The sequence below is a fragment of the Rhamphochromis sp. 'chilingali' genome, assembly GCF_963969265.1.
Source record: "Rhamphochromis sp. 'chilingali' genome assembly, chromosome: 14".
Lineage (NCBI taxonomy): Eukaryota > Metazoa > Chordata > Actinopteri > Cichliformes > Cichlidae > Rhamphochromis > Rhamphochromis sp. 'chilingali'.
In genome coordinates, this window is record NC_137941.1 from 25968238 (window position 1) to 25991812 (window position 23575).

The 23575-nt window shown below is 42.3% G+C and overlaps 2 protein-coding genes across 4 annotated transcripts; one reads left to right on the forward strand and one right to left on the reverse strand.

The window, feature by feature from the left end:
- Positions 1-960: 960 nt before the first annotated feature.
- On the reverse strand, positions 961-12937 carry LOC308409549 (MOB-like protein phocein). 3 transcript variants are annotated; one of them, XM_080902375.1, is made up of 9 exons: positions 12783-12937; positions 10724-10879; positions 7030-7092; positions 5279-5379; positions 4781-4823; positions 4397-4483; positions 4221-4300; positions 3440-3551; positions 961-1184 (listed from the first exon to the last, which is right to left on the reverse strand). In XM_080902375.1, exons 1-9 carry the CDS (start codon positions 12900-12902, stop codon positions 1050-1052), a joined length of 897 nt encoding a protein of 298 aa, XP_080758501.1. In that variant the 5' UTR covers positions 12903-12937; the 3' UTR covers positions 961-1049. The 3 variants fall into 3 exon arrangements, with proteins under 3 accessions (XP_080758501.1, XP_080758499.1, XP_080758500.1); XM_080902373.1 differs by lacking the exons at positions 10724-10879; positions 12783-12937 and adding an exon at positions 7765-7892; XM_080902374.1 differs by lacking the exons at positions 961-1184; positions 3440-3551; positions 4221-4300; ... (2 more) ...; positions 5279-5379; positions 7030-7092 and adding exons at positions 9192-9392; positions 9473-9562.
- Positions 12938-13332: 395 nt separating this feature from the next.
- Positions 13333-22321, forward strand: hspd1 (heat shock 60 protein 1). The gene is made up of 11 exons (XM_080902371.1): positions 13333-13474; positions 15121-15296; positions 17019-17354; positions 17434-17529; positions 17641-17734; positions 19551-19719; positions 19838-19937; positions 20024-20269; positions 20348-20522; positions 20615-20793; positions 20912-22321. The coding sequence occupies exons 2-11, from the start codon at positions 15123-15125 to the stop codon at positions 21068-21070; spliced, it is 1728 nt and encodes a 575-aa protein (XP_080758497.1). The 5' UTR covers positions 13333-13474; positions 15121-15122; the 3' UTR covers positions 21071-22321.
- Positions 22322-23575: the final 1254 nt, after the last annotated feature.

A 23575-nucleotide genomic window follows, 5' to 3' on the forward strand; every position in this document is an offset into this window, starting at 1 on the left:
GCAGAGGGTTTATATACACAGAAGGAGGGAGAGCTGTCAGTGTGGGCCTTTCTCAACAATACAGGTCACCATAGTTACAGAGGCTTTCTGCAAATCCAGCTGCCTGAGGAAGATTAGCCTGCGATGTCCAGAGCGAGAGGCAGCGTGGTGTCACGGCTCCATCGCTGCTGAGGATGGATGAATACCTGCAAGAACTGCTTCGTGTTCTATGCTCAGTACAAGGTGTTATAACGTAGACAGTCAAAGTGTGTGGGAACTAAAAAGGGCTCCAAACGTTAAAACGTTAGCCAACCATACAAAACACTGACTGCAAGCTTTAAAGCTGCTGCATATTTCCTTCAAATCTGAAGAATGCTCCTCTAATCAGGAACTGCTGGAGGGTAAAACCTTTCACACTGCAGTTCCCCCATCAGTATTTAAGCTTTCATGGTTAATGCTGTTAAAGTTGTCCTTATTTACACGGTATTTATGATTCCTTTATTTCTTATCTAAAATAAGATTATAGGTGCTCATGTGTGCTAAAAAACAAAAAATTTATCCCTTTATTCTAAATATAGTGAAGATAAATCTGAGATGGGCTATACTGGTGGGCGAGTGAAGTAAAGAGGCACAGAGGGTCATTAAATTCAAGTACAGCCACAATTGATCTAAATGAGTGTTTTCATCTGCTGGAAAACTAAATGCCTCCAGCGTGCTGGGAAGCAGCCACGGAGCCGTGAGCACACAAGCTGGATCCTGTGGACATGCGGGATTATGAACAGGGTTTCCCTACAGGAGAAGTGAGAGCAGGGCTGTACCCCCAACCTCTGAGTGGAAATAGAAAAAATAATTGTGTCCTGCAGGCATGACTGAACTCTGCTCCTGGTCATCTTTACCCTTACATCCTTTTAGAGATACAGGTGACTGGGGAGGAGGGACATGGACAGTGTTACTAGACGGGAGCCTCAATACACTGGTGTGTGTGTGTGTGTAATGAATGAGTCTCCTCTGTAATGTAGAAATATGTTTACATGTGTCTCCCTTATGGTGGCAGCAGCAGGAGCTGTCTCTTAGGCTTCGCTCTCCCCAGCTGAAGAGGTGTTCTGCACTTCCTCCTCCAGGATGGGAACGATCAGGTTGTCCTTGGACATCAGGTTGTACTTCATCACGAAGCGTGTGAACCGGTGACACAGGAACGTTTCATTCTGCACACAGACATATGTAGCAATGATCACAGTAGCCAGTGTGTTACCAGTTCAGTGTTCTATAAGAGGCTGGAAACAGACCACGAGACTCCACTGCTGGAAATGTTTTATTCTAAAGCTGAACGGTGAGAGGCATTTGTGTGTTTCTACTTTATGGATTCAGAACACACTCCTGTCCTATGATCACGTTCCTCTTACTTTCTGAGAAATAAGCATATATGAACCTTAATCCTCATGATGGCAGAGAACAAAGCATGCTGCCATTTAGGGCTGGGCGGTATAAACTGTACACGGTAGAAGTTTGGTCCGTTTACAGCATCCTGCCATGCAATTGCATTTGTCCCTAACCATCAGGAACCCTCACGTTAACTTTTATTGAGTGGAAAAAAGTTAGCGTTCATCCTCCAGCTTCACTGTGCTAATGCTATGCTAACATAGCTCTGACGCTACGATCACGTAGCACATCATTATATACCAGCTAGCCCAACTTCAGTAACCCTACAAATGTCACTGCTGTTTAGTTTTCTGTCTTCATTTATGTTGGAAGTGATAGCAGAGCTGTACGTTTGAATTTTTTCAGAAATCTCTGTCAGAACATGCCATATCATGTTTAGGTGGAAGCTAGAGAGCTAACTTCCTGATAACTTTTAACTCTACTCTAACTAAATTTAATAAATCCTGTTTTCATGGACGTCTGGATGTTAAACTTAATTGTTGCACCTGGTAAAGCAGCAATGCTGATCATTTTATTAAAGATGAAAGAAACAGTTTTTAACTCTCAGTGATGCCGCAGTGTTCGTTTGACTTTGGGACCTGAAGTAGACGTAGTTTTGGACCCAGATTACTCCGAGAGGCTCCTGACTACGGTAGCCGTAATGCTCCACCAATCCATCAAGCTGTGTGGCTTCATAGCTTACCAAAGTCAGACTAAAACATTTTTGACAGATTTCTGCACGCCATGTACCACATAAAATTGGTTTGCGGTCAGTAAGCACAACCAGAATTCATACATAAGGTGCACTGTCGATTTTTGAGGAAATTAAAGGATTTGTAACTGCGCCTTATAGTGTGTAAAATACTTTATACAGAAGACTATATCGCGATATGTTGTTACCACACATGCTTCAAAGTATACCATGATATGGATTTTAGGCCATATCGCCCAGCCCTACTGCCATTGCTGCTGAATTCACTTCAAACACTTCATAAATAAATAAAGAATAATCAAACAGCTTATCACAAGTGATTTCTTTCTCTTTTTCTTTTTTTAACGACACTTGAACCTAACATTAGCTAGCATAATGTTAGCTTATAACCAGCTGTTCAGCTGGCTACAGCAGGGTCTCATGTTTCATCTTCTGACAAAAACTGTAACAATATTGTAATAAATAGACATGTTTATGTACATTTTCTTATGTTGGAGCCGTGACTTGAGTTCAGGAGATAAGGTGGAAATAAGGGAGGACACAGCAGTGGTGGGTGAGGCAGATGAAGTAGGAGGAGAACTGTGATTAAAAAAAGACAAATGTGCAAATCTTAAATCTTCACTTACAGTTTCAGAGTTGTGATTTGGACATGTCGACAAATAATTGAAAAGAAAAACTCAAAATAACCCTCCTTGGATGGGATGCCCTGCTGATGGTAACTAGTTGAAACATCATTCAAATTCCTCTTTCCTTAGACATTATGGACTTGTATAAATAGTCTTTTGTTAAGCTATTGTGAACAAACTGCTTATATCCCACGCAGCAGCTAGCTGGCTAACGTTAACGTGCTTGCTCACCAGTGTCACCATTAAAAGGCTAAAAGTTTGATTTGATGCACTGACGTGGAGTCTGTGTGTAGTTTGCTGCCACCGAGCACAGTGGAGGTAAAGCACTGTGATTGTTCGTAAGCATCATTTAGATTTCTGCAGAGAACTGATCCACAGTTTATTGTGTGAAGTCACTCAAAGATGGGGAATGCCTCACTTTTTCTATGTTTTGTTACAATCAATTTAGCAATTGAAATGGAAATGAAATGGGGAAAAATTAACTTGAACAGAGCACATTTACTTAAAACCAATGATGAACACACTAAAAATACAAGAGAGACTATAACAGTCTTTATGACCTCTTCAAGTTTGATTTCTGTAACAGCAAAAAGAAAAAACAAATCCATATACCAGGAAGGAAAAAATAAAATCACATTTTAGAATTTCTAGCTTGACAGCAACAACCAGAGAGCGATGGGAAGCAAAGGTTGTAAACGCCTACCTCATACTTGTCAAATATCTGGCGATGATGGAAGTAAGCATGAGAGAATATCCTATAGATGCGACGACAAACAGAGCCCAGCTTGGCCACTGATGACTCCTTGATGCTCACCCTGTAGACACAAACCAGTGGTGATTTAGCTTGTGCACTGGGAGCATCACAGCATGGGTTTCCATAGCTGAGCAGCTGCTGGTGAAATGTATAGGTGCCCCATTACTTTCTCCATACAAATCCAACCTCATCTAAGGCACTGTAATAAATGTGCTTTAGCCTGTCTACAGTGTGCGCACATGAAAGCCACTTTACAACCCACTACCACCCCACCTCCAACACTTTATTCCGTCTCTCATGTAATCAAGTCATGTCTGTGGTGGCTGATGCCTGTCAAACAGCAATTTAAAGTAATACAGTTGTGCATAACTTTTAATAAAATACACACCTGTGGTATGAATTTGAAAAATCCTACATCCCCCCCTCGTTCTCAAGTTGTCACATTCACAAGGGTTTTTAGAGAACTTGACCTCTGACCTTTAGATCGAGGTCACATTTTTTAAATCATCTGAGATTTTTTAGTAGAAGCACCTATTGGAGTCAATTTGAAGCTTGAAGAGTACTTTTGGAGCTTGGATACTGAAATCGGATGCCTGCTGAAAATGATGCCTCAAGAGTATTAAGAGTGAACAGAAACAGTCTGGTTATTCAGCTTAGCAGCTAAACAATGACCTGAAATTGATTTGATACTATTCTATAAATTATAGCTGCTTAATGGAAAACGACTGACCTGCTGGGGAAGTATTTGTTGCTATTAAGAAGGCAGGCAGCTCCGTCCAGCGTGTGCCTGGTGTAATCGATGGCAGGGCACTGTGGAAGCAGCAGCATCACAAAACAAACACAAACCCATCAATGTGAGAGCAGCTGCTTGAAAAGCTTGAGTGACAGCTGGAAGCTTTGACTCACTTCTTTGGGTGTCTTGTGGGCAGCACATAAAAAGATCCACTGCTCCGTGGCTGTCATCTGGGTGCAGGTGTCTGGATGGCACTCACTCTGCAGGCAGAAACACCAAAATCACTGCAGCTAACAGTCTCTTACTAAACCAACTACTTGATATTCCTGAACCGTTCTGCACTAGAGAGAAATATTCCTGGTTTACAAAGAGTAGCAAGCCTACATGCTGCTGACTTATGTGTCAATGACCATTTTTGCAGACTGCACTATTTTTTTTAAACCTTAAATGAGACCTGATTCGGGATCTATAGAGGATTAAGGCGAATTTCTAGGGGCGAAAGAATGCTCAAACCCCAAAATAACCAAAGGAAGTTTGTGGTGATTTAGTGTACTCACCTGCAGTTTCACAGCTAGCCCGTTGAGCTCCAGGCAGAACTGCCTACAAAAGGATCCAATGAAAGCAGAGTTAAAACAAAATATCCTCTGATCACATGATTTTTTCTTCTGCAGCCAGGTTTTAGCCCAACTGTGAGCACAAGATTTAAGCAAGTAGCGATCGCCTATACTTCACTTTCTTTTTATCTGAAAGCTCCTCATATCTGAACAAAGAACTGGTTCAAAGAATCTCTAGAAACGGCACTGGTCTACATATTCAACTTAATTTAATAATTTCTTCAGAGATGTTACTAAAAACTGATTGCACGCAGTAGAAATAAGCACAGGACTGAACACAGAACTAATGAAGCCTGCAAAACATTTCATGTTTTAGAAACAAAAAGTACAGTATATATTTGCTATACTGTGTAGGAGCTGCCAGAATATAAAAGGACATTTTATAAATGCTTGTCTGCAGCTCTGATCCTGTTTAGAAATATGTGCCCCAAGACTTCTTACCTGAGGTGCTCATACTTCCACACGCCCTCATCCTGACCCTCAGGAGGTTCCAGGATTTTGTCGATATTGGAGCAGTCCGATCGGATGTTCTGCTGAATATACTGACACAGAGAAAACACACACATTAGTACAGACTCTCACTTACAGTCCAGTCTGACTTTCATCACCTGACACATGATGAACACACAGTGAATGTGTTCATACATCACGAAAGGCCAATGACAATGCGAACAGTGCCGCACCAAACCAATAATGTGTTTGGAATAAAGTCAGAGCCGCACCAGGTAGGCTGACACACACAGCAGAGAGCAGCACATGTGTAAATGTTTGGGCTACTGTCAGCCACACCGGTACGTTAGGAGTGAGTCAGATGGAAAAAAAGAAAATAACAACAGAAATGTTGAGAAAAACTTGAGTGACAACATTATTAAAAACAAGATGTCACAACAAGCACAGCTCATAATCCAAAGCTCACAGTGCTAACCCTACTGCTTAAAAGAAGGCACAGAGGAATTTGGAGAGATTTTGGTTACTTAAAGTCAGAAAAAGCAGCAAACACTGCAAACTGTCTCAAAATCATGTTCCGACAAAGGCATGTAAAGACAACACATGATGCCTGCAAGCACAGTCAAAAATGTCAAATTTAACCGGCTGATTAAAGTCACTGACCCTCAGTTCAATGTTTTTCTGTGTCAGGACTTCATCCAGTTTCACCTAGAGAGCTCTTTGGTTAAAAGTTTGGTTTTAAATTCTACTATACATATAAACTCATTTCACTAGGTTGAGTGTGAAATCCCCCCACAGTTTTTTAAACCTTTAACAACATTTACACTGACCGAATATAGAGCTCAGGATTGTGACATCACTAATGTAATGCATAATGGGATTGTTTTTCAAGCAAGTTCGAGTTGATAATGGAATATATAAACGTTTTAAAACATTTAAAACGTTTTAAAATGACAAAACAGCACATGTGACTAGAATGGAAACCCTTTTCCAGACAGGAAGCAGCAACAAGGAGCTTGGCTTGGGTAGCAGTTGGAAGAAGGAAACGTATCACCTTCAACAACATTTTGAAAAATATGTTAGTGTGATCACAGGAATTTCATACCACAAAGTTATAATTACACTATATTTAACTGTTGTGGTTACATGCTGTAGGGCTGTTGCTATGCTACACACCCTAGGTGTGTCAGTTATCTGGGTTGTAGCTACCTGGCAGCATAGCTGGAATCAAAGAAAGTCTTCATGCTTTGATTTTGAAAAACAGATTCTGCGATAGTGTGATCGTGGCCGGGCTACGAAAGTGAACACACAGAAGTCAAGGTGGTATCAATGACTGGTATCAGTGGAGAACAAAAAAAAGCTCCTGCAGCTGGTGCTACACCACAGCACAAAATGTTGCAATGACACGACCTGCCATAATAAAAGCCAAAACTGCTATGCATCTGAATGACTCATTCTTCAGACTCACAGTACAGTTTAGTTAAAGTACGTAGTAAACATAAGGTTATTATTACAGTGCAACATTAAATTCATTAGCCCGTTTTCCTCCCTAATGCCTGCTAGGATCTAACTTTGTTTTGTTTATGTGAACAACATGGTGCCTATCAACATGCTTTGCGATTTCCGAGCTCTATGTAGTCAAATTCTTGTCTAATTTGAGCAACTTTAAGCTCAAGCGATAAGACAGCAGCACCAGACAGTCTAAAATTGAGTGGGGAACACACACACACGAAATGTCAACCCACCTGTTGGACAGCCAGGGTGCTGTCCATCTCCTCAAATGATTCATCTGGCCAGTTGTAGAAATCCTGCACAATGAAGAAGGACAGTATTAGTGTGCACTCAGTGTTTGGAATGTATCGCCAGTTATCCAAAAGCTAGTCTATATAATGTGACTGTCATCTGACGTAAAATGAAAAGAAATTGCCAATCCTGGCAGTTTATAAATCATATATGACACACACGGAGAGGGGGGTAACGGGATGACAAACTGTCGGTGACAGGTGAAGTTTTTCGGAGGGTAAAACGTTAGTACCTAAGTTAACAGCCATAGTTTTCCTACATTACTCTGAGCTCCGAAGGCAGATAGCTAGCTACATAGTTATGTATCGTCTATTGGGATATGACTATTTCCTGCAAAGCTCCGGCGAAATTAACAATTTTTCTCGGACGCGTGGATCGAGGTATGTGTAAAAATGTATCATCAAACTGGCGAAGGAATTATTCAAGCCGAACACTTATTCAGAACAGGGAAAGCAGGACCAAGAGTCGCTAACATTACTCCAGGAACTAGACGGAGCAACCGCTAATCTTAGCTAGCTGGCTATTTCCAGGTCAGGCCCTTCCTATACGCTGTCTGCGACAAAGTTGTCGCGAAAATGAGGACGATAATGCTGTACAGCATCACAGACGCAGCTTCTCCCAGCCGCGGAGAGGGTTCTTGTACTCATGCTGGAGTGGTTCTACAGACCACAACTCACCTTCGCCTTGGTTCCAGGCCGATTCCTCCTGAGAACTGCAGTACCCTCCGCCATGACCATCTCGACAGAATACCCGGATGTTCGTCAGCCGCGGTGTTGTAGCTGCTGAGCGGATACGGTAACACAAAGAGGCTCAAACTTCATTCTTATGTAAGGAGACCCGTATCAGTGATAGGGCACTCTTCTTTAGCCAATATGCAGGGGGTTCGCATACCTGCAAAGTGCCAATGAGAAAGACACAGACCAACCTGACAAACACCAAAAACAGTGTTTAATGTTTTTACAGCTACGCATGAAATCTGGGTGCACTGCCTCAAAGTCTGAATTATAAGGAAACCCAGCTTACTCACTTTGTCTACAAAGAGAGGCGCTGTGATTTAGTTAGGAATCTGTAGTTTTTCGTTTTACTGTATGTTTTTCTGTGTCATGGGTCCCTTAGTTACAGGCTCAAGTGGGATTTGGCTGGTTGGGAAACCTTAAAATCGAATTTAGTAACGCTGAGAAAAGAATTCCTTAGAAATAAATAATTTGTTTTGATCAGCTGATCTGTGCTGCTCCTTCCACATGCACTGCTCGTTGTGGGTTTAGTCATATGCATTTAAGATATAAGCAGGTATTTCAGGGTGCATGTGGCTGATTTCCCAACCCAAACACACTTGAAAGTTAGAATAAAAGTGAGAATTTAGTGGGTGAATCTAATAGATAACCTTAAATATAGATTGATATCTGCTACCCTTGCTATAACCTAGTATTAACCATGAACAACTGGTCTGCTCTGTACCGGTCTAATATATACTTTACTACAAACTAACCAGTTTTGCCTGAAGTTCAAATGAGTCAAAAATGAATATACTTCTGGTTTGCATTATTTTCCACAAAACCACATTCATCAGTACATTATATATAAGTTCGATATTTGATTTAAAAACATTAATTAGAACAGTATGGTTCCACTTTAGCAGATGTAACTTATTGTGCAGTCCTTACTTTTGAACATAATTTCTCATTTCCCTTTCAGCTACGCAAATCTTTCTCCATCTCTCAGCATCGCACATTGTTTCGTTTTTGTTTCTTCTCTGCTTTGAAAATACAGAAACTTTACATCATTCCTGGTTCCAGCCCACGTTAACCCTATGGTTACAAATGTTATACTACTAAATGCTGGGGTTTTACTGTGATTTCAAAGGTTTAAAGCAATCACTTGAAGTGCAGCAACACCATCTGAAACTACAACACCCTCTGCCAACCTAAAACTACAGCAAAACCAAAACAGCTAAAAGTTATAGCAGCACCTTTTGTGTTTAGCTTTTTCTGTGCTTGCATTTTTTTCTTTATGTGAACAAAAGCCTATTAAACTTTCCTTCTGCCAAGATTACACAAGTATCACACAGTTTCAGGTGGAGGTGTGTCAAAGGAAAAGCCCAACAATGAGTCTTCACTTTTATTATTGTAACAAAACATGATTAGAATTATTTACAGGAACAAAGAAGGAAAAAAAAAAAAAAAAAAGACAGACATGAATGAACTTAATTTCTTCTCTCCGGGGATGTCAGGGACTTTACATGAGGACTGGCGACTCATTCAACATATTTACCGAGGATATCTGCATCACGGAACAGGAAATAGTCCTATGGGAGAAAAGACAAGAAAAAATGTAACTAATTTCAGCACAAAAGTGTGGACGGAGTCTGAGGAAACTGCACCGCACCTTGTCATCCAAAATGACTTTAGTCCCACCGTACTCTGGTAGAAGAACCTTCTCCCCAACCTTAACGCTCACTGGATGGATTTCTCCCTTCTGAAAGGAGAAAAACATGTTAGGCATGAAGTAACACCACAGTTGTTACTGAGTCTTTTATATTTAAAAATCAATAAAAATCTGTATTTTTGTTTCACCCTATAATTTACAAGAAAATACAGTCATGCAGTGGATGGTCACATGACACGTAGCTTCCCTGATCCTAACAGCTTTTTAAAGGGCAGATGGCTGAGGATCTGTGCTTCAGCAGGAGTCCTGTTCACTACTGTGTATTTAGAGATACATTTTTACTGCAGTTTTCAAATGCATCATTGAGAGAAAAATCCTAGGTTAGGTTAGATCAGGTCTGAAGGTCAACCAGACACTGACTATGTTAGCAGTGCTAACCCAATTCTGTAACCAGGGTTCAGGAAATAGTAAAGTCCAGATTTTATTCTCTTAATGCATCATATTTAAAGGTGCAGCACCTTCAGAAAACTAAAACCAGAAATTGTAAAAACTATAACAGACTTTATTTTGAACAGTTTTGCTTTTGCAGGAGCAACTGTGTATACAGAAATAAGAGTCGTGCGCATAAAAAGAATTATGCTGCATCAGCCTAACCCTTTAAAGCAGGGGTGGGTTACTCCAGGGCTCAAGGATTGGGGTCCTGCAGGTTTTAGATGCGTCCTTGATCCAACGCAGCTGATTCAAATGGCTAAATGACCTCAACAATTCTCGTACTTCTCCAGAGGCCTGGTAATGAACTAATCATTTGACTCAGGTATGTTGACCCAGGGTGAGATCTAAAACCTGCAGGACACCAGCCCTCGAGGCCTGGAGTTGTCCACCCCTGCTTTAAACCCAATCAGGGACACTGAAGGATAAGCAATAACTATAATATTGGAATCTTTTCAAAGTAAAACCCATCTCAAGCATGATATACTGATTCATAACTGTCTTGTTTTGGAGGGGAATAAAGTTTCTGTTTAAGTTTCTGTTTTGTGTATTTTATGTTCAATATAGGTATTTGTTGTGCCTGAAAATGAATGAATGAATGAATGAAAAGAGTTCTTAATTTAATTATTGTTTTTATTAATGGTATTGTGAATTGTGAGATTTTCATGTAATTTAATACCAACTGCTAAAACAAGCTTTAGTTTATAAAATAAAACAAAAACCATACACTCTTCTTGTAGCAGCTATGCCATGTATGCTTACCTGGGTGACAGAGCCAGGTCCGACTGCCACCACTGTAGCCTGCAGCACTTTGCCTTGAGACTTCTCTGGCAGCATGATGCCCCCCTTTGTTACCGTCTCTGCTGTGAAGCGCTCCACAAGCACCCGGTCAAACAGAGGAAGGAATTTTCTGAAAGCCTGGAGACCACACAAAGACAGGACATATTAGCACGACTATCACACTATGTTTAGGTGAACTGGGCAGCTAATGATTCATCATTAGAAATAAAAGTTGGAGGAAAAGAAAAATCCTACAAATTTGACTCCAAACTTTTAAGTTGGCTCTCTTGTGTAACACGCCCCACTCCCCTGACTTATGTGTTATCTGTACACACACAGATTTGCTGCAAAGGTTTTAAAATGTGAACATTAACTAGATTCAGTGCTTCACATGCTTCACATGCTTACAGTTAAGTCAAGCTGTAAGTTAATACAGAAACGTGCTGGTTATAATGCATGAGTGAATAATAAACTGCTGGGTTTGAGTTAAAGAAAGCGGGTGGAGGTCAGCGACAGAGGCAGCCTTTGTCAATCAGTTTCCGCTAAACTGAAAATTAACTTTTCCTCACTTATCTACTTGAGTCTGAAATCACGAGGGAGGACAGCAGCTGTGCAGCCTTTCAAAGAGACACTGATCAACTTTTTTCTGTCACGACTTTAAGGACAACATTTGTTTAAAAGCAACTGCATGAGTGACCTTCAGTAAAGGTCATTTGTGACTGTGATGGAGGAGGGTGATGGAGTGGGACTGGTCCCAGTTTGATAAGTAGGGAAAGGAGGCGGAGCTTCCACACTATGTCTGAGGGGTCCAGGCCAAGGACTCTTCACCTCTCCACTGATAAAACAAACTAACCAACATCAATCAGCCCTGAGCCTGGATCAAACATCCTCCTGCTCACTGGTACCAGATAAAATCCAAGGCCAGACGAAGCAGTTTTCACAAAGTTCTTAACAAGTTGCATAAGCTCATTATGATTAGCCCCACATTTCTGTCAGATGCACCAACTTTTCTCCTTATACTTTAGCCACTGATAGTGTTTTGATTGGCTTATGACCTGACGAGAAAACCAGATGTATACTAGACATCTACATTTAAATTGAGTATCAAGCTAGTTGAGGATCTAGTTTTGGCAGACATGGTTTCTACTTAAACAAGGGTTCAAAAGAACTACCCACCTAAGTGTCTCATAACATTTCAAGATGGCTGACCAGTGGCAAGACTCAATTCTAGTAGTAACCTGTTCTATACAATGAGTACTTTTGATTTCGTACATTTTTAAATATTAGCATTACCTTTACTTGTGACAATGTTTCTACACAGGGGTGATGCAACTTTTCCAAAGCAAATGTGTACAGACAAGTATAACTCCCTCTACACTGATAAGCCTTTAAAGAGATTTACTGCAGTAAAAAGCACTCAATTTTCCTCAAATGCGGTGGATAAAGTACTTGAGTACCTCATTTGTCCTGAATGCAATCTGAGTGGATGCTGCTGTAAAAACTACTTTCAAGCAAACGAAACTTCCGCTGCTCCTGACTCAGAGGCCATGATGTCAGTAGTAGTTCAGCAGGAACAATGGGACTGCATGTCGCTCCTCACTAAATCTCATGCCTGGAGGTTTGTGACCTTGAGCTTGACGGTAAACGCAAACTTGCTGCACCTTATGTGTGTGTGTGTGTGTGTGTGTGTGAATGAATGAATGAATAAATGGCTACACTAAGTGCAATTACTTACCTTTTTACTTCAGCTAACAGTGCGCTCATAGCTGTACTTGTATACAGGTCTTATGATCCCTCATCTAGTTTTAGGCTTTGTGGCTTGCCATTAAGACAAACGTGCATTTGTTTAAGCTCATTCTTAGCTCCCTTGCAGCGTGACCTTGTCACTGATGTTCACTTTAGCTAACATGCGGCTAAGAATAACTAAAAGCTGGTCAGTTTATTTAAACCGTCTACTGACTGCGTCACCTATATCAAAGAACTCGGCGGTGATTGACGCTCGTTTTTTGTTCGCCTTTTTTAAATTAACCAGGCACCTTACCATTTCTGGACGTGTGTGAGGTCTGAGAGCCGGCGTGAATCTGCACCCCGAATCCTTGGTGAGCGTGAATATGGTACGCTGAAGGATAGCTCCACGTGAAGAAATATCCAGAATGCGCATGCGCACTAACCTGCCCTGAACTCGTCAGGTGCAAGGGAAAGTTCTAGTACACCCAAGGCCAACATCAAAATATTTTTTTAAAAGCTCACACATTATTTAATAAAAGCAAAACATGTACGGGACATTTTCTAAAACTGCTTTAGTGACTTTTCGGTCTTTGAAACACTCCGAGCTGAGGCAATGTTGCACAATGTCAACTTTGACCCTTTTTTTTCCGCCAATGGCACGCCAGAAAATTCTGGAACCGTTTGCCCAGGAACGAGCATTAATTTATAATTCTACATATTTCTATCCTAATTAGCCTATTTTACACACTGTTTTGACTTTATTTTATCGAGAACTATAATTCAAGTAATCGTGTGCCCGCACGTCATTATGAATTTTAAAAGAAGAGCACTTTTATTAGGTAGTTATGGTTTATACACAGTCTGGGCGGGCCGGTACATAACCCGGATGTGCTAGGCCATGTGCAGTTCTGTCTCCGTTACTCCACACGACTGTTCTCTCCTCCAGTCGTTATATCATTCCGTCTTGCAGACCGGCTAGCAGCAAGCCTTTACCTCAACTCACAGGTAAGTGTGGACACTGCTGCAAGTGTCTGAAGCTACTCAGTTTACGTTACAGCCCGAATACTCGCGAATAGCGCTAGCTTTTATGTAGAGTACATTCTGCGCATGCTGCTCAGGAGGCTCGAGTTTGATAGCTCCGCGCTAACATATTTCTTCCCCTTCTAACTGCAAGGACACACGAGTGTGACTACAGACTTTAACCGACAGGCTAGCTGTCTCTGTGCTCTCCTCGTAAGTGTATTGTCTCGACTGTTAAATGTGCTTTGCTCGTGTGGAGTAAGAGGAAGATAGCGAGTGATTAAAAGCAGTTAAAACCTCGCAGTGAGACCGTGTATGAGCTGAGCAGGGATGGAGAAAGCACTTCCACACGTGCTTTCACAAATTTGACCTTGTGACGCACGACCTGAAGAGCGCACGCGTGGGGTGGACGTTTCTTAATCCAGTCACGGTCAATGCGCATAGAATTAACAGTCAAGAGACTCAAGCATTTAGAACATCTTTTAGTCAACTATCACATATTTTGAAGTAGTTACACTTAATTGATTTTTTTATATTCATCTGCACTGAATTTACTATGGTTATTGGTCGCTCAGTAGCTTAAATACAGCTTAACCTCAAGTAATTACAACAAGAATGGGGATAAAGTCGCGGGGGTGGTGTTGTACACGACTTTTAAAAACATGGATTATCTGGGGTTACAATCCTGTGGTCCTTAGACCTTAATAACAATCCATGGTTGTAAACCCCATTTAAAAATCGCCGATAACCGACAAGGGGCTCTTGCATGCTACTGCTGCACAGTTTAAACTCGTAATAGCTTGTTGTTCTTGCAGTACCCAATAATTTACAATTTCTACTTTTTGATAATTGATATGTTACTCAATGATTAAAATATGGTCATTATTCGCTAAGCCGGTGTGATCTGGCTGACTGAAGTCACTGACAGGTTTTCCTAACTGGTTTTAACAGGTTGGCTCTGGGGCTACCTTGTCATTTTTACTAACCCCTTAATGAATGTTAAAGAATGTTCCAGGCTCTTTCTTTGGTTTGTTCGTTTGTTACAAGGACATTACACTGCTACTGTTCTATCAAAATTTTAATCGAATATCCTCATGTGGCTGTCATTTTTCTTAGAAACAAAAATCAGGTGTTTAAAAAAAAACAAAACTAGTTATTCTTTGTTTTTACATTCATCGGGCCCCAATATGTCCAAATATCAAAGAGAAATTAAAAATGCATGCTGTGGAAGAGTTCAGGTCTTAGGAGGTTAATGAAATATCTTCCAGTTTCAACCACTTAATTGACACATTTTTCAGATATTCTGGCTGTCAGATTGTGTTGTTCAACTATTAATAAAATGTATTCAGCTGCACCTCTCTTTACTTTTAATATGTAGGTAGGCAGGCCAAAACCAGTATTGGTAACACTTAAAACCATTAAACTTGCAGATTAATGATAAGTCCAGGGGACTCTGCCCCCTTGTTGTTTAGTACAACTGGAGATGTTCCTTTATTCATTCATTCACAAGTCTCATGTCATGCCGTCTGCGGCCACTAGGGGTGTACGTATTACATATGCGAAGAAATGTAATTAAACTTTGGGATACTTGGAGTCATCATTATGGCCTAACCTGTGTTTTCCTCCCACAGACATGTTTCGTTTAGCCACAGTCATGAGGCAGGTGAGGCCTGTGAGCCGCGCGCTGGCTCCCCACCTCACACGAGCCTACGCCAAGGATGTGAAGTTTGGGGCTGACGCTCGTGCCCTCATGCTGCAGGGAGTGGACCTGCTGGCTGATGCCGTGGCTGTCACCATGGGCCCAAAGGTAACGCCCCCTTTGCTTTTTTTTTTTTTTTTCTTTCTTGAATATTAGACCAGTTTTCTAGGAGACTGTACAGAAAGATCCTTAATATCTTACACTGAGTGTTGGTGTAGGCCAGGGGTCAGCAACCTTTAAGACCCTAAGAGCCATTTGGAGCCCGTTTCCACACAAAAGAAAACACTGGGAGCCGCTAATACGTTTTGACATCTAAAATGAAGATAACACTGTATATATTGTTTTTTACCTTGTGCTTTGTGTGAACAACTAAGGTGTGTTGCTTATGAAATCCACGAAGTGCTACAGAGAAAATCACATTTTATTAATGTAATTAACACATTTTTAACTCTTAAAGAAATATAACAAAAGGAAAGACACCCAGCTGAACTAAAATGATCCATGTAGCAAACAAAAACTGTTGTGAGCCACCACCCTTATATTGCCTTTGGGCTGTTGGAGCCTTGACCTGACTTTTAAAATCTAATTGGGGAAAAAAAGCATTATGCTGCTGAAAAATGAAAAATAGATATTTGCAAAATTCTGCCTAAATATGTATTTTACCTGGTTAATGTGTGTGGCGGGGCGTGGTCTGAAACGCCGCTGCAGCGGAGGCAGACGCACCTGAGCTGCACCCGCAATCACACCTTGCCACCTCAACGTCTGTGCTTGCTCTGCTGTTGTGTTGGTGTGTGTCGGGCTGTGAGCTGAAAAGCTACAGCCGGCTGTATGCGTACAGCAACCGTGTGTGAAAAGTGGTCAATAAAGAGATGCTGAAAAGCATGTTCACGGAAACATCGTCGGGTCTGCTGTGGTATGTTTACAATGGAACTTCTGCTCCTGAACCTCTGCACACAGAGTCTGCAAATCGGGGCTGTACGAAGTCACTTTCATCTTTACGCAGGACTGTAAGCTGTCATCTGTGAGGCATGAGCGGTGTTTGTTTTTAACATAGTTCACGGTGGAGAACAGCTGCTGACATAATGTGGCTCCGAAGATCCGTAATTGGCCTACCTGGGGTTGAAAGTCTCGATAAATGCACAGCGTTTCGGCGGGTATACTGGCTTCCGCGAGTGTGACGCTTATTTTGAGCGATGAAAAAATAATAGAATATAATTTTATTTTTACATTTCAATATTACAATAATCTTCCACTTTAGAACTAAAAGTTAAAAAAAGAACTAACATAAATAAATAATAAATAATACACTTCAGCTAAATACTTCTAATTTATTTTCCCAAACCACGCGGAGCCGCAGTACAAGGACTAAAGAGCCGCAGGTTGCCGACCCCTGGTGTAGGCTTTCAGCTCCTGGTCTTGCATTGGGCCAACTTTACTGAGTGGTTGGCACTAATAAATACAGATATTTGAACAAAAGGTGGGCAGAACTGGGGCTCTTACAGCTAGATATTTGTACACTTTGACTTGATGCCACAAAGGGGTACCCTGCCCTCCACAGGCAGAGAAGGGAAATCACTGAATTTCTTGCCAAAAGCAGGTTTAATTTCAGCAAAGAATTGAGATGTATTTGGACTAATAAAGCAGATATGCTAGCCTAAGTCCTTCATCAGCCAAGTGTTAAACAAAATGCATTAATCATTATGCTAAATGCCTCTTGCAATGCAACAAATGGCATAGACTTAAGAAAATACTGGAGATGAAAGTGATTATTTGTCTTTGTGAAACATATGTGCAGAACTTTTCATCTCACAACTTTCTGGCTCATTTCAGGGTCGCACTGTCATCATCGAGCAGAGCTGGGGCAGTCCAAAGGTCACCAAGGATGGCGTGACGGTGGCAAAGAGCATTGATCTGAAGGACAAGTACAAGAACATTGGTGCCAAGCTGGTGCAGGATGTGGCCAACAACACCAACGAGGAGGCCGGCGACGGCACGACCACCGCCACTGTACTGGCTCGCGCCATCGCCAAGGAAGGTTTCGACAACATCAGCAAAGGTGCGAACCCCGTGGAGATTCGCCGAGGTGTCATGATGGCTGTAGAAACCATCATCAACGAGCTGAAGAACCTTTCAAAGCCCGTCACAACCCCCGAGGAGATCGCACAGGTATGGTAATGTTTCTGCTGTCTCCATGGGGCCTCGGGCATTTGGGATTTGAGTTTTAATTATGAGTCTGCTCTTTCAGGTTGCTACAATCTCAGCCAATGGAGATGTGGAGATTGGCAACATCATTTCTAATGCCATGAAGAAAGTTGGCCGCAAGGGAGTCATCACCGTGAAGGTTGGTTTCAGAGATTTCCTCCTGCTGGAGAAAACCTCATTTACTCGTCCAATGAACATTTACTGTCTGATTTTTGAGGACAGCTTGTAAATGTTTGGTTCAATTTGCCAGGATGGGAAGACTCTGCATGATGAGCTGGAGATCATTGAGGGTATGAAGTTTGACCGTGGGTACATCTCCCCTTACTTCATCAACACTGCCAAAGGTAAGGCTGCTGAACAGGTTTCAGCTGTGCATTACTACTCGCTAAAAGTTTTAACTGATAAACCGGTGCTGTGCACTCATTATAAAATGACCAGTTAGTGTGAAAGGCTTGTAAGAGTCCCACTGTCCTCCTACAGGAGCACAACAAACAAACTGTATCTAAACTATTTATCCTCTTTAGTTGTTGCCATTTATCTCTTTGTAGCTGCCTGACTAGAATGTCCAGCATAACATGTTAGTTTCTTAAATTTTTATTTTATAGGTTTTGTCTGAATCTGTGTTAGACACTTTGTAAATGTGTTATTTCATGTAATATTGGTTTGCACCACCAGGTGGGGCAGTGAGCCCAGACAAGGCATTTGTATTCAGTGGTGACTTGGAAAATAGGCAAAGTCCATTGAGGTAATGGGGTCTAAAGTTCAACAGCAGTGTGCTTCCAAAAACATCTCAACACACTGACTTGTTAAGTGCTGCCCCCTGCTGGAGAAAGTGTATGCTTTGCAGAAGGTATTTGGAAATAACGCATTGATAATCAGGGAAAGGGCAAGCACCCCAGAAGATCATCTGACAGTGTTTTAAACACAAGTCATTATCTGTGACTAGGTATGGGTATCGTTTAGGTTTTATCTGATACCGGTGCCAAACCGGTACTTTTGAAACGGTGCCAGTGCTTAACCGGTGCTTAAAGAATGGAGAACACAAAATTGGTCCAAAAACCTCTCATGTTCAGCTGTTTGTTTGTTTTTTTGTAAAAAGATAACAATGTTAGCCTTTTCTGCAGCTATGGGGCATATATGGTATCACTCTTGGCTGGAAGCAGTGCTTAAACAATGGGGAAAAAAACACAAACTTTGTCCAAAAACCTCTCATGTTTAACTGTTTTCCACAAGAAGACAGCATCATGTAGCTATGATGATGTTTGCTAGTTCACCTTACATGCATTCATGTAATAACGTGGTTAGCGTACTCAACGTAAATTGCACACGAACAACATTAAGCTACTCACGCAGAGAAGAACGGCTGCTGCTGCATCATCATCCGTCATCATTTCTGCTACACTGGCAGGGCTAGGGGCCAGGACTCTCCTCTTCGTGTTTTTGGGGGATGTTGCTAACTCCGGGTCTGATAACAGGCAACCCACCCGCAGTAGATGCGCTCGGTGTGAGGTCTCACAGCAAGCTATCAAATACGGCGCATTTTTTCGGCTTTTAAAAAAAACCGCTATGCGTCGCCAGGTGTTTCATCGGATTCTTGGTGTTACCTCCTTTGACAGTATCACAGTATCAGCTTAAAGCACTTGTTGCTGCTGAGTTTGCATATTTTGCTGTGAAGTACAGCCAGACTTTTGACCGCTTCAGCTTGGGCATTTTTAATCTGTAGCTCTGCTCTAAAAGAACGTACGTACCTGGCCCCGCCTACTATCCTCGGAAACGTAAAATGATTGGCTAGAATCTAAAGTGTATCACAGCTCAGGAAAATAAAGCACCGAAATGTGCGCTGCTTTTCGGTCTGGTTACTACCGTTTATGTCAGAACGGTACCCATCCCTATCTGTGACAGTGTTGAAACGGTTTGCTTTATTGAATTGTTAGTGTTTTCACTTGCATCAAAATATAATCTTTACAGACAAATTTGAAGTGTGGGAAAAAAAAAAAAAAAAAAAAAAAAAAAAAAGACAGAAGCATGCTTTCAAACTTATCCGTCTAACATCGATACTGTGTGCTGACTGGATTTAACAGTAAAACATGCAGGTTTTGTAACCATTAAACTGTGAATGGTTTTCATGTGCCAAGTCTTGTTTCTTCCTGTTTCTACCAGGCCAGAAGTGTGAGTTCCAGGATGCCTACCTGCTGCTGAGTGAGAAGAAGATCTCCAGTGTCCAGAGCATTGTGCCAGCTCTGGAAATTGCCAACCAGCACCGTAAACCTCTGGTTATCGTGGCAGAGGACGTGGATGGAGAAGCTCTGAGCACCTTGGTTCTCAACAGGTACATTGTTGTTGTGAAGTCGGGGACTGAGATGCATGTTAACTGCTTAAGGAAAAAAGAGAAAACTACACTGAGGGAACTTTGAATGTGTAGTAGCTATTTATTTATTTATTTTCAGGCTGAAGGTTGGGCTTCAGGTGGTAGCAGTTAAAGCCCCAGGCTTTGGCGACAACAGGAAGAACCAGTTGAAGGATATGGCCATCGCCACTGGGGGGACTGTAGGTTCTCATCAGTCTTAAGTGTGGCAACTCTTTATAAATCTGAACTGCCATCTGATGGTATATCGTTCTTTGTGTATCTGTAGGTGTTTGGGGATGAGGCTCTGGGCCTGGCTCTTGAGGACATCCAGGCTCATGACTTCGGCAAGGTCGGCGAGGTGCAGATCACTAAAGACGACACCCTGCTGCTGAGGGGAGGAGGCAGCTCGGCTGAGATTGAGAAACGGGCGGCAGAGATCGCCGAGCAGCTGGAAAGCACCACCAGTGACTACGAGAAGGAGAAGCTCAACGAGAGGCTGGCAAAGCTTTCGGATGGAGTCGCCGTGCTCAAGGTTGGATTCGGCACCATTTGTGGATGAGTGGTTTTTCCTGTGGAGAGGCAAAGCTGTGACACCTTTGCTCTATTTCAGGTGGGAGGAACAAGTGATGTGGAAGTGAATGAGAAGAAGGACCGCGTGACAGATGCTCTGAATGCCACCAGGGCAGCTGTTGAGGAGGGCATTGTTCCTGGAGGAGGTTGTGCCCTGCTGCGCTGCATCCCCGCCCTCGACGCCCTCAAAACTGCCAACTCTGACCAGAAGATCGGTAAGATTGTGCTTTAGCCTCTTCTCGGTAACACCCATACTCCTAGGGTTACATACGAGCTTCGGTTTTAACCAGCGCCTCGATCTAAACAGGTGTGGACATCATCAGACGGGCGCTTCGTATTCCTGCCATGACCATTGCCAAAAACGCAGGTGTGGAGGGTTCACTCGTTGTGGAAAAGATCCTGCTGGGATCCCCTGGGACGGGCTACGATGCCATGCAGGGAGAGTACGTCAATATGGTGGAGAAGGGCATCATTGACCCCACAAAGGTACAGCTCAGCCAATCACATTCACTCGCAAGATGGATGCTATATAGCTTTTTGTTTTGGGTTTTTTTTCATGGCAGATTATGGAGGAGCTTTAACTTTTTATTTCCTCCTCTTACAGGTGGTGAGGACAGCACTGATGGATGCTGCAGGAGTAGCATCTCTGCTCTCCACTGCTGAGGCTGTCGTCACAGAGCTCCCCAAGGAGGAGAAGGAAATGCCAGGGGGCATGGGAGGCATGGGCGGCATGGGGGGTATGGGGGGTGGAATGGGTTTCTGAGCCACTCCTCCTGATCTTTGTGTACAGACTCAATCAGGAGCTTAGTGGAGCTGGAGAACTGCCCCCACTGAGCTCTGCCCACAGTGATGGACGGACTGACGACGAATATGTCAGAGATGCAAATGTTTGGTAAATGCTCAAAAGACTTGAGCCCACGAGTCCACCTGCTACACTAGAGTCCTCCTCAAACCTTTTCCATTAGCACTTAACTCCTCGTCAAATGCTCAACAGACTTAAACTAATACCAGTGAAGAAGGAAATTCAGCAGTGTTCATATTTGAGGATGGTTCCAGTTTATTTCTACCTGATGTATTTCCCGTGTGGGTCTTTAGATCATAAACTTTGTACTCACTACATCTGTTGTAGGGAAACAAGGAGTAAAACTTCTAAACTCCAGAACATCTGGGTCTCCGTCCTCTTGTGTCTCTTCATCGGCTGTCTCTGAGTGAGAGCGGCCTTCTTCACGCCTTTGCTTTCCAGTGACCCAGCTGTACTCAGAAGCACAGCTCTCACCTGCTCATCGGGAGGCTGTGTTTCAGGTTTCATGTTGGGTTCACATGGGATTGCTTTCCATAAATGGAGGGTATGGGTTTTGCACAAGTCCAATGTTCTTTGAAAGGTAGACGGCCTGAATTTTTGCCCAGATTTAGTTTAGTGTTGCAACTCCTTGTTACCCTGAACCTCTACAACACAATCCAAAATGAGTTTGACAATGAGCTACAAAAGGGAAATAAGCAGGGTGGAATAAACTGTAACTATCCTTAAATGGACCACAGAGCCTCAGCATCTGTCCTTCACTCTTGTCTTTTTTCTTTTTCTTTTTTTTTAATTATTTGTATGTGTTGTCTGTGATTGACTTGAATTCATCTGTGATTGAATTAAAGCAGTTTTCGTACATACACGGAGCCTTTCTCCATCTTGTCTTGTTACAACTGGACAAAGAGTGCCTAAGTGACCAGAAGTGGAGCGTCGTCAGGAGCCCGTGTAGTCTGAATGTTTACCGAGTCGCGTTTCTGCATCGGAGTGTACAGCTGATTGTATGTGAGGGGCTCGGGATCCTTTGCTATGGAGTAGATGTGAAATCCTCGTTTCCTCCATCGTGGCACAGCACTCACAGAAAGCAACCAGAGAGTGATCTTTGTCTTGCTACTTTATTCCAAACAGCAGTGATGGTTCCACTACTCTTTCGTGTAGATGTTAATTGTGGTTTCTTTTTTAATTTTCATTAATAAACTCTTATTCTGATGTGCAGATTCATGTTTGTTTCTGCTATGTAGTCTCCACAAATCAGTCTGCTTCCTTTAGTAAAGCAGGTTGGGGTTAAGTTTGTCTTCTCAACCAAAGCTCACCTTTTGTTCAACCATCCAGGCAGAAGGGTTAGGGTTAGGGTTAGTACAACCATGAAAACGATACAGATGAAACTTGTGCATAAACATTAGCAGATGGAGGATTAAGTACAGATTTCTGCATATACACAGTTTGTCCAGTCGCTCCCACCTGTTTCCAAACCATTCAGGCCTTATTGAATGCGGAGAGGTCACTGTACCCAGAGTGTTTTGCTACAGTAGTTCCTGTCAAAGTTGGCTTTAATGTTTAACCTCAGTAAACGGTTAATAATCGTCACACTAAATCAGGAATGGCTCTATCACTTTGGGACCAAAGTGAGCACACTTTGCCTCTATGAAGCTGTTAGGACCATTTAGAAACCCAGTATGTCCCCATCACCAGGCCAGAGGACCTCAGAATACACTACAGGGCTTTTTTTTTTTTTTTTTTGTCAGCTACTTATGCTTTGGCAAAATGACTCCGACCCACCGATGGCATTATGTACAGCAGGGGTGGGGAACTCCAGGCCTCGAGGGCCGGTGTCCTGCAGGTCTTAGATGTGTCCTTGATCCAACACAGCTGATTCAAATTGCTAAATGACCTCCTCAACATGTCTTGAAGTTCTCCAGAGGCCTGGTAATGAACTAATCATTTGATTCAGGTTTGTTGACCCAGGGTGAGATCTAAAACCTGCAGGACACCGGCCCTCGAGGCCTGGAATTGCCCACCCCTGAGGCACAGCTAGACTGGAGCTGTGTCACCCACATGTGATTAAAAGGTGTACTAGTTCAGCGGCCCCCGGGCCTCGGACCGGTACCGGGGCGCGAGAGTTGAGGCTCAGGTGTGAAATGTATGGTTTTCAGGGTTTTTATCGGTTTTCAGAGTTATTTTGTTATCGTTTTTATCGTTAACTCTGTTTTCCTGGGTCTTTTCACGTGTGTTATGAATAAATCTTATTTTTTTCAGTACCGGTACTAGTTTTATTTTGTTGTATTTACCCGCGACACCTTAAAGGCCGGTCCGTGAAAATATTGTCGGGCATAAACCGGTCCGTGGCGCAAAAAAAGTTGGAGACTGCTGTCCTAGTTTATGGCTGAACCATTTATTGTGTTAAAAACTCAGTTCATTGAATGTATAAGGATGAATATTCTTCCACGCCTATTATTCCTATTTCAGCAC

Coding starts and splice junctions, on each gene's coding strand:
- hspd1 (XM_080902371.1), top strand. CDS start 15,123: ATGTTTCGTTTAGCCACAGTCATGAGGCAGGTGAGGCCTGTGAGCCGC. Junction 15,297..17,018: donor CTGTCACCATGGGCCCAAAG/GTAACGCCCCCT, acceptor GGCTCATTTCAG/GGTCGCACTGTCATCATCGA. Junction 19,720..19,837: donor AGCACCTTGGTTCTCAACAG/GTACATTGTTGT, acceptor ATTTATTTTCAG/GCTGAAGGTTGGGCTTCAGG.
- LOC308409549 (XM_080902375.1), bottom strand. CDS start 12,902: ATGCGCATTCTGGATATTTCTTCACGTGGAGCTATCCTTCAGCGTACC. Junction 10,880..12,782: donor CTCACACACGTCCAGAAATG/GTAAGGTGCCTG, acceptor TGTGGTCTCCAG/GCTTTCAGAAAATTCCTTCC. Junction 5,380..7,029: donor GCACCCTGGCTGTCCAACAG/GTGGGTTGACAT, acceptor TCTCTGTGTCAG/TATATTCAGCAGAACATCCG.